This window comes from Somniosus microcephalus, chromosome 7 (assembly GCF_052327205.1).
Source record: "Somniosus microcephalus isolate GS21.2 chromosome 7, FLI_Smic_1.0, whole genome shotgun sequence".
Lineage (NCBI taxonomy): Eukaryota > Metazoa > Chordata > Chondrichthyes > Squaliformes > Somniosidae > Somniosus > Somniosus microcephalus.
The window spans coordinates 36,316,291-36,327,103 of record NC_140993.1 but is presented as its reverse complement, the minus strand read 5'-3'; the positions used below and the strand labels follow the sequence as shown (position 1 = coordinate 36,327,103).

General features: G+C 45.8%; 1 protein-coding gene across 1 annotated transcript; it reads right to left on the bottom strand.

Annotated features, from left to right (window-relative positions):
- Positions 1-3,667: 3,667 nt before the first annotated feature.
- rplp1 (ribosomal protein lateral stalk subunit P1) lies at positions 3,668-8,180 on the bottom strand. The gene is made up of 4 exons (XM_085992406.1): positions 7,973-8,180; positions 4,734-4,808; positions 4,056-4,161; positions 3,668-3,799 (listed from the first exon to the last, which is right to left on the bottom strand). Exons 1-4 carry the CDS (start codon positions 8,042-8,044, stop codon positions 3,720-3,722), a joined length of 333 nt encoding a protein of 110 aa, XP_085848532.1. The 5' UTR covers positions 8,045-8,180; the 3' UTR covers positions 3,668-3,719.
- Positions 8,181-10,813: the final 2,633 nt, after the last annotated feature.

Sequence of the window (10,813 nt, the reverse complement as noted above, 5' to 3'; positions counted from 1 at the left end):
AATTTGCGCACAGCAAGGTCCCACAAACAGCAATGTGATAATTACCAGATAGTCTGTTTTTAAGGTGTTGGTTTAGGGATAAATATTGGCCAGGACACCAAACTTGCCAGCTCTTCTTCAGAATAGTGCCGTGGGATCTTTTACGTCCACCTGAGAGGGCAGACGGTGCCTCGGTTTAACATCTCATCTGAATTAATTGAATTTTGTAAGTCAAGGGATAGCCAACACAATTACAGAAAGTCTTCTATCCAGTTTTAAAAGTTAATTCTTATCAGCACAGCTTTTAGATCAGTAAGTGATCTCAACTTTCAACAGGGTATTAGCACCATCTAGTGGTGCTTCTTAGGTTTTCAGTGCAGTCAGACATTTGTGTAAATAAATACCTGCCCGGCATATACTAGGGGGGAAAATACCCTGCGTGAGTTTTATAATCTACACTTTGCTTTTTCCATTAGGGTGGCCTAAAATTGCACACAATACTCCAACTTACAGTCGAACCAAGTTCTTGTATAAGTTCAACATCACCTTTCTTTTGTATTCTATGCCTCTAAAATACAAAACTAAAGATTATTTGCCTTTTATGGCTTTGTACTTATGCTGCACATCAGGGTCCCTCTAAGGCAGGGGTTCTCAACCTTTGTGCCTCTGAAGCCCCTCCTGTGTTATAAAAATTCCACGGACCCTCCCCCTGTAAAACACAAGTATTTTTTCTGTATAAAAATTCTCTCGGGGCCACTCCCACTGACCAGGTCATTGCAAAAAAAGTACTGGTCCCCGCGCTCCTCTTTTCCTCCACATGCCGCTGTCCTCGCACAGACGTTCGGGAGGGGAGGAAACACGGGTGCATATCACGGCCAATGCCACCTCTACTCAACAGTGTATTTTTCTTTTTGTTTAAATCCTGGAGATTATTTATGGTGGACCCCCTGAAACTCCCTCACAGACCTCCGGTTGACAACCCCCGCTCTAAGGTATCCTCCCATTCCCTATTCAGCAATCTAGTTCTTCACTCTTTTTTCATATCTATCCTTGGCACCCCCTCGCCCCCCATCTACATCCTGCCCTTGGTGCCATCACAAGCATGGGATCAGTTTCCACATGTACACTGATGTACACCAGGACCTCAAACCCAGCACCAAGCTCATGGCTCATGGTTTACAGAGTACTGATACCCACCCTCCAGTGTGCCTCAGAGACATGGACCATGTACAGAAGGCACCTCAAAGCACTGAAGAGGTACCACCAACACTGCCTCTGCAAGATCCTGCAAATCCATTGGCAGGATAGGCGCACCAACGTTGGTGTTCTCGTGCAGGCCAACATCGAAGCTTTGACCACGCTCACAGCTCTGATGGACGGGCCACATCGTCCGCATGCCCGATACGAGACTCCCAAAACGAGCGCTCTACTCGGAGCTCCGACACAGCAAGAGAGCCCCAGGTGGGCAGAGGAAACGCTTCAAGGACACCCTCAAAGCCTCCTTGAAAAAGTACATCCCCACCGACACCTGGGAATCCCTGGCCCAAGACCGCACAAAGTGGAGAAGCATCCGGGAAGGTGCCGAACACCGAGTATCTTCGCTGGGAGCAAGCGCAAGTCAACTCAAGCACCCACACACCTGTTCGACCACTGTCTGCCCCACCTGTGACAGAGACTGTAGGTCCCACATTGGACTCTGTCGTCACCTGCAAACTCATTTTTAATGTGGAAGCAAATCATCCTCGGTTCCAAGGGGCTGCCTAAGTACTGATGACACCAGCTCTACTGCCTGTATTTGTCGGACTGCTTGTCCACTATGCAGTCTAGAATGAGCTGCAATTTCCTCTAGTGAAATGCCAGACTCCTCCTTTGGCTCTGTATCAATTTTTTGAACCACCTTGGGACATTGTTAAAGGTGCTGTACAGCCCATCATTATGTTCGAGTCTCCAAGTTCAGTTACTGAGGAATCTATACAAGTAAAATCTGTTTGCACGACAAAGAGTGCAAACTCTCCCTGTAGGGACAAACCCCACTTACCCAGGTCCAGAAAGCTTTGGTGCAGGTTGGCAGAGCGAGGCCTTAGGAACCCCCAAGTGTATAGAGTTCAACCAATGATAGGATGGTGGAAACAGATTCATAGTAGCTTTCAAAAAAGGGAACTGGATAAATAGGATATAAAAAAATGTATAAAGGGGAACCAGGGAGTGAGACTAACTGGATGCTCTTCAAAAGTGCAGGCACAATGGGCCAAATGGCCTCCTCCTATGCTCTGATTCTATTCTATGAATCTGTATCTTCCACAATAATTGTCACCGCCCCCCAATTCGGTGCCATCAGCACATTACAATGTTGTCATTACAGGAAACTTTCGATTAACCGGCCCCTAAATAACTGGAAATGTCAGTTAACCGGCAAAATTCAGGAGTAGGTTCAGGTAACTTTTATTACTTGCCTTCCTCCATGTGTTACTGTGCAAGGGTGTGGCTGCAGCTGTTGCTAAGCTACAGAGACGCTTGCAACTTGTGGCCATTGTTTTGAACCTGTTGCTTTAGACGGCGCTCTGAGCTCCGTACTGTAGCGTTCGGTTATCTGGAATTTTTAATGAACCGGCACCATATCGGTCCTGTTGCCGGATAAAAGAAAGTTTCCTGTACCTACATCTGCTTATATACCAGAACAGGTTAAGTTTTATCATTTCATCTTGTTTTGTAGTAAACTGAAGATACAGATTTTTGAATATTAAGGATATGGGGATAGTGTACGAAAGGAGATGAGGGAGATCAGTCATGATCTTATTGAATGGCAGAGCAGGCTCGCAAGGCCAAATGGCATATTCCTGCTATTTCTTATGACTAACAGGCCTATAATTCCTGGCTTATCCCTTTTTTTGAAGAGGGCTGTTCCATCTGCCAGTCCTCTGCCGCTTTTCATTTGAAATTTTCCAAAGTTCTTTAGGATCAGAATCTGCGATTTCAGCCTTCAGTTCTCCAGCTCCTCAGATATGAAACATCAATTCCAACTAATCTGTCTGTTACCTTCTTTGGTACCATCTCTGAACAATAACCTCCACTAAACTAGTGATTCTGTAGCTTCTATGAAAACCGAGGCAAACACTGCCTTCCATCTACCTTTTTTGTAAGAGTGATGGTCCCAATTTTCCTTACCTGCCCTGAAATACTTTTTAAAAATCTTAAACCTTTGATCTCTATGCATATGTATTCTGCTGTAGGGGTGCTATCTTTCAGATAAGATATTAAATACCCTCCCTCTGCAGATATACACGGCTATGTAAAGAACAGGGGAGTTCTCTCAACAGATTGGACAACATTAATTCTTCAACCATCACAACTGGCAATGAAGCACATCCAGAGGATATGAAAGCCACTATATAAATGTGCATTATTTCTTTCCTACAGCAGCTCAGTAAATGTATAATTTTCCTAAGGGGCGGTACTGTTACAATTTAGGAAAATATCCCAGCACTCCTGCTCATAGTTGATTTTATTTTTTGTATTTTAGTGCTGAGTTTACCAGTCTGTGTACACAGTACTGACTTCTGTGACACCCATCAGTCCTTACACTCACCCCACAATTTTTGTACCTTTCAATCTTGGGGGAGAAATGGGCATAGTTATGAGTGGGAACACAGCCTCTGACCGTTAAATGAGTGTATTCATGACCACTCAGTAAACAAAAGCATTCAATTTTTAATTGTTAACACTTATGTTCCTTGGCACATTTAATCAAAGAGACCAAAGCCCATGTCATCGTCAGACTCTTCTGATTCCTCCTGTTTCTTCTCTTCCTTTTTCTCTTCAGCTGCAGGATAGAAAAGTGATTTTAGTTCTTCGGTGCAAACCAGTATAATAACATTGATCACAAGTCTGAATCATTCTCGTCCGCCAAACGTTGGATGTATTCATGAAAACATGTAGTTATTAAAACATCTAGTAATCGAAGGTTAGAGAAAACCCTGGCAACCACATTACAATGAATGATCTTTGGTGTTCTCAAATGGTTTAAACTCCAAACTGTAGTTATCTGAATTAGTCCTGCCGCTCCTTAAAATACTCACCAGCAACAGGGGCAGCAGTGGAAACAGCTGCAGCAGTAGGGGCAGCACCACCGCCACCAGCACCAACGTTGCAGATCAGACTGTTGATGTCAATATTTACCAATGCCTGAAAAAGAAATGTGCAAATTAATCTACTTCGTCTTCACAATCTTCCACTCAATCAAAACCATTATCTCTTACAGGTGCAACAGTGACAGGGGGAAACTTGCAAAAATCCTGTAATTTCAGTTCCACCGCCCGTTCTTACTCGGCCCACATTTCCATTCTTGCCCATAGATGGCAAGTAGCAGCAGGACATTCTCATTTAGGTCAAATCAGAGGCAAGCCAAACACTTTCCTCCTGGGGCATCAAACCCATTGTGTGCCACATTCTTTCATTAAGGAGTCAGCCTTGGCACAGTGTCAGAAGGTTTTGGGTGTAAATCTCACTCGAGACTTATTTTAGGGTGTCCTGAGATCATGAAAGGCCATATATAAATGCACAGATACTCTGTCCACAACACCCACTCGAGACCAAAGATGCAGCACCTTGTGCACGAGGAAAGTTTCTAAAATTACATGTTACAGGAGGTTTTCTTTTCCTTTGGGGGCAGGGGTGTCAGTTGCCCTGTACCAAATTACCCAATACACACCAAAGTGATCAAACTTAATAAACTACCAGCTACTAATTGATATTACCTTAGCAAAGAGACTGGGCCAGAAAGGCTCAATGTTTACTCCAGCTGTCCTGATGAGGGCATTGAGTTTGTCTTCCTGAAAAAAAAAAGGCACAACTTTTATATAGTTCACTTCAATCAAGAGTGCAATCTCAATCTGGTTATTTACTTGTCTGAATGTAATCCAATTTAAAAGGCTCAGAATGAAACATGTATTTGCAGTGCTAATCACATAAAAGCATATTCACACAAAGAACAAACAAATGGCAGAAATTTGGGCAAGGTACCAAAGGAATGTTCAATGTGGTGGGTAGGAGGGAGATAGCGAGGCAAAGCAGTTCAGAGGACAGGGTGTAGTGACTAATAACCCAGCCTCAGACAGTAGAACAGGGAACAAGCAACTAATCCAACATCAAGGAAACTTAAGGTCCAGTTAGGGTGTGTATGCTGGAAATTGCTCAGATCGACTCGACGGCTGTTGTGGGTTATTGTGAAAACAGGGATGAGCAAAAGTTCAGTTCACTGGAACAGATATAGCCAGTTCAGCTTGGAAAGGGCATAAGCATTTCAAAAAGCAAGCCCTCAAGCTAATTACAGAAAGGGCAGATGTGTGAATGCTAGAGTCTCGGCAATTAACTCGATTCGGGATGGATAGCCCAGTGCCAGAAAGTAGATCACAGTTGCACGCTACCAGACTCCACCAAGGAGGTTACCACAGCCAGAGGCACACAAGCATGCAATTTGGCAGATAGCATGATTCAATCACATCAGCGTTCAACCAAAAGCCTATCCTCATCCAGGACTTGTCAGTTACAGTACAGACATAAAGCTGATGAGATAGAAGCATCAGTGTACATGTGGAAGCATTAACATCGCTTATGGTGCCAAGGCAGGAAAAAAAAGTGTTAAGATGCAGATCAGCAATGATCTAATTGAATGACAGAACAGGCTGGAGCTGAATGGCCCACTCCTGTTCCCAGTATTGCCAACTCTCGATAAAATGAAAATTCACCCCAACTCACGATTCAACTAAAGTCACAATTTATTTGCAATTGTATCAATCTTTGTCACCGGCTCCTGAGATTGGCTGCTGGGGACACATGGGTTAGGTCAGGGGTTCTCAACCGGCAATGCACAATATTTCAGGGGGTCCGCGATTTGGTTTGTCCCATAGTACTGTCTCCCACGAGTTACTGTTGGGTTTTCCATCAGCAGTCTCCCTTTTGTGGAATTGGAAGTCTCCGATACAAAGATTGTGCATGCACTGTTGGAAACCATTGCAACGTGGTTGGGCGAGTTGAACTTCTATTACTACTGCAATGCATCAGTCACTGGCTTTTAAAAAAAATTCGTTCATGGGATGTGGGCGTCGTTGGCAAATACATTTATTGCCCATCCCTAATTGCCCTCGAGAAGGGAGTTCCAGGATTTCGACCCAACAGCGATATATTTCGAAGTCAGAATGTGTAGTAACTTGGAGGGGAACCTGCAGGTGATGGTGTTCCCATGCGCTTGCTGCTCTTGTCCTTCTAGGTGGTAGAGGTCACGGGTTTGGGAGTTGCTGCAGTGCATCTTGTAGATGGTACACGCTGCAGCCACGGTACACCAGTGGTGGAGGGGGTGCGCCAATCAAGCAGGCTGCTTTGTCCTGGATGGGGTCGAGCTCAAGTGGAGAGTATTCCATCACACCCCTTACTTGTGCCTTGTAGATGGTGGAAAGACTTTGGTGAGTTAGAAGGTGAGACACTCACCGCAGAATACCCAGCCTCTGATCTGCTCTTGTTGCCACAGTATTTATGTGGCTGGTCTGTTGATGGTGCAGGATTCGGCGATGGTAATGCCATTGAATGTTCTCCAATGGATTTCTCGAAGTTAAGTTTTGTTTTGATTCAGGCCTCTGTTGGACGTAGACCATTCACTGACTGCTTTTATTAAAATAATAAAGGGTCGCCGAGTGGGAGTTCAAGAACTTCTCCAAAGTGCATTGCGTGGGCTGAGGTACGAGCAGCCTTCCTTTCGAGAGCCGTCCGCGGCCTTATGTCAGCAAGTTGGAAGCCGGTCACGCACTTGGATACCTGCAACGTTCCTCGTGTTGGGGTTTAGTATTGAGATTTTAGGAAACAGGGGCTACGGCCACCCTAGCTCAGGTCTGGTAACTCAGCATAGGCCAGGGATCAAACCCAGGCACGTTCCTGCTCTTACATAAAAGAGAAACAAAAATATGTATGCTTAATTGTATAACTAATTTTTAAATACAGAAAAAATAATCTGTTACAGGGGGTCCCAGAAAGCAAGAGGATAGATAGAAAATCGGTCCTCGGGCCACATCTGCGTACTTGGGGCAAGCTGCCGACACGGGTAGGATTTTTAATAAAATTTTGTAAAGCATTTTTAGATGCAATAATGCAGTTTTTGCTAAGAGCTGTGACCTGTCAGATTAAATAAAGCCACCAAACGCAACTTCAAGCACTTCTGCATACTCGGGGGTGAGCTGCCGACACAGGTCGTGTCTCCACGGGCAGCTTGCTCGAGCGCAGACATCAATGCCAGCACCAGCCCTCAGGCACGAGGTTTATAAGCTTCTAACACAATCTAGACTGGTTTATGTTTTTGGGGGGGAAAAAATCAACTTACAACTTTCAAGAGTTTGCCTCCTGATTTGAGGCGGTGGGGTTGGCAATACTGTGTTCCTTTAAGTAGAGGGAAACATGTGGAGGAGCCCCAGCCTAGAGGCAAATTTCCCCACCCTGGATTTGTTTTATTATAATTCAAAGTCAAAACTCCTGCAGTCAGATGCAATAACCAGACAACAGTGGCAAGATAGCAAATAATTCAACTGAACTGAGGTGCTGGAAGAAAAAAAAACCTCCAAAGCTTAAAGACAGACTTTGCTGCGGGAATTCAAACTTCTGGCCGCAAGGAGTGGGTGCAATGCCCGGTTTGGGGGGGATTGAGAGACCGGCCGAACACGGAGCGGCCCCCCGGGGAACACCTGCTGGGCTCGGCTTCTCGCCATGTGCTGGTCCGAGGGTCCGAACCCGACACGTGTCTCCCGAGGAGCGGGGCCCGCAGACTCAGCCACACCGACCAGCCGGCCGTGGGCACGTCGCGCCGAGACCGGCACCCAGGCAAGCGCTTCCCTTTTCACCCCCACCCCTCCCGGGGCGGCTCGCCGCCTCCCAAACCTCAAGGCGCTGCCTCAAGATGGCGGCTCCCCGGCCCGGGCCTGCCCTAAGATGGCCGCCCGCCCGCCGCACTCACAGTCACGGTGACCTCGTCGTCGTGCAGGATGAGGGCGCTGTAGATGCAGGCTAGCTCGGAGGTGGAAGCCATGGTGAGGAGTCTCTCTGCGCGGCTGCGGGTCCGATGGTGCTAGTCGCCGGTGGGATTCGGCCTTAGCTTCGATCAGAAGAACCGAGCACTTCCGAACCGGGCAGAGCGGGAAGAGGAAAGGTTGGCTGGCCCCGCCGCGCGCTTATATAGCGCGTCCGCTGCGTCACTGCCGGGTCAGCCGCAGGCTACATCCGGCAGGGGGCGGGCTGGAGAGGCCATGAAGACAACAATTACAACAACTACTAAAGTTTTATTAATTTACGGTCGATTTGTTTAATCAAAAGAGCAACAACAACTTGTATTTACAGAAACCAATAAGGAGATGCTGGGCTGCCACCAGTCAAACAAAAGTGCCCCCCCCCACACTTTTTAGAAGAGCACAACATAGGCCTGTATTCTCTTGCATTCAGAAGAATGAGAGGGGATCTCATTGAAGCATACAAAATTATTACAGGGCTTGATAGGGTGGATGCTGGGAGAATGTTTCCCTTGGCTGGGGAGTCTAGAACCAGGGGCCACAGCCTCAGGATAAAGGGTAGACCATTCAGGACTGAGATGAGAAGAAATTTCTTCACACAGAGGGTGGTGAATCTTTGGAATTCTCTACCCCAGAGGGCTGTGGAGGCTCAGTCATTGGGTATATTCAAAACAGAAGTCGATAGATTTCTGACTAGTAAGGGCATCAAGGGATATGGCGATAGGGCCAGTGAATGGAGTTGAGGCAGAAGATCAGCCATGATCTCGTGGCATACTCCTGCTCCTATTTCTTATGTTCTTAAATTTACGGCACAGAAGGTGACTATTTGGCCTATCGTGTCTGCGTCGGCTGACAAAGAGCCATCTGCCCTAAACCCACTTTCCAGCTCTTGGTCCATAGCCTCGTAGGTTATTGCACTTCAAGTGCATATCCCAGTACTTTTTAAATGTGATGAGGATTTCTACCTCTACCACCCACTGGGTGAAAAAAGTTCTCCTCAACTCCTCTCTATTCCTTCTACCAATTACTTTAAATCTATGCCCCCTGGTTATTGACCGCTCTGCTAAGGGAAATAGATCCTTCCTATCCACTCTATCTAGGCCCCTCATAATTTTATACACCACAATTAAATCTCCCCTCAGCCTCCTCTGATCCAAAGAAAACGACCCCAGCCCATCCAATCTTTCCTCATAGCTAAAATTCTCCAGTCCTGGCAGCATCCTCGTAAATCTTCTCTGTACCCTCTCTAAGAACTAAGCCATAAAAAATACAAAGGAAACTTATAAACTTAAATAATAAAGTTGTTACTATTGTCCAGCATCCACTCCAGTCCCTGCGGTGCCCACTGATCTCAATATTGTACAGTAGAGGGGCCAAGTGAGTAGGGTTTTTATTGAAGATTTCCTGTGTTTACATTTATTTTGATGACTGTTATGAGTAACTCTTATAATGAGAAATAGAAAATGTTTTTATTATTGTATCATCTTCCAATTCATGATTAAGATTGCCACCAGTTAGATACTCCATCTGTTTATTGCTATGGTGTTGCAAACTTGTCAACCTACAAAACTCAGAAAAGCTGTCATAGCTCAAAAAAAAGCTGGCAACTCAAAATCATCACCATCATCAAGCACGTGTCATCTATCTTTTCTTTCTACGTGCAGCACTTTACATTTGTCTGCATTCAATTAAATGTCCTAAGGGGGAAGGAGTGACTACCTGGTGCCAGGGTGAGGGACATCTCTAACCGGCTTGAAAGGATGTTGGAGAGGGCGGGGGGGAGGATCCAGTTGTTGTGGTCCATGTTGGGATCAACAACATAGGGAAGAGTAGGCAACATCCTGCATCTACCCTGTCAAGCCCTGTAAGAATTTTGTATTTAGAATTTTGTTTTAACTGAACCTGCCCAGCGCTATCCTAATCCCGATCGAATCAGATGCCCCTCAGCGGAAAGTCAAATGGTGCGGGGTGAAAATCGGGCGGTCGAACGGGTGCCACCAGTTCCCCAGCAGGCGGATTTGGGTAAACCTGCCCCCCAACTCTCTCTGCCAGCCCTGGCGCCACCTTCCCACCAACGGTTCAGACCCCACTTAGAAGCAAGTTCAGCAAATCTCAGTCACTTGGCTGCAGAGAGAGACGGAGGAGGTCCACATCTCTCGATCGGTGCCGGGGCGGTCGGTGTGGGGATTACATATTTCTCCCACCCACTTTCTGATTAAATATAATTTCTACAATAACATTTCATCAAAGCCTTGCTCACTTAATAATGCACAATATCACCTTTTGAGTGACTGTGAATATGTTGCTGCAATGCTACAATCTGCACTCATTTCTCAAAGAGCTAAACCACGGAATTATGAAAGGGAAATCGTGTTTGACGAATCTGTTAGAGTTTTTTGAGGTTGTAACTAGCAGAATAGATAAGGGGGAACCAGTGGATGTGGTGTATTTGGATTTTCAGAAGGCATTCGATAAGGTGCCACACAAGAGGTTATTAAACAAAATTAGGGCTCATGGGATTGGGGGTAATATACTAGCATGGATTGAGGATTGTTCAACGGACAGAAAACAGAGAGTAGGAATAAACGGGCCATTTTTGGGTTGGCAGGCTGTAACTAGTGGGGTACCGCAAGGATCAATGCTTGGGCCTCAGCTATTCACAATCTATATCAATGATTTGGATGAGGGTCCAAATGTAATACATCCAAGTTTGCTGATGATACAAAGCTAGGTGGGAATGTAAGTTGTGAGGAGGATGCAAAGAGGCTTCAAGGGGATATAGACAGACTAAG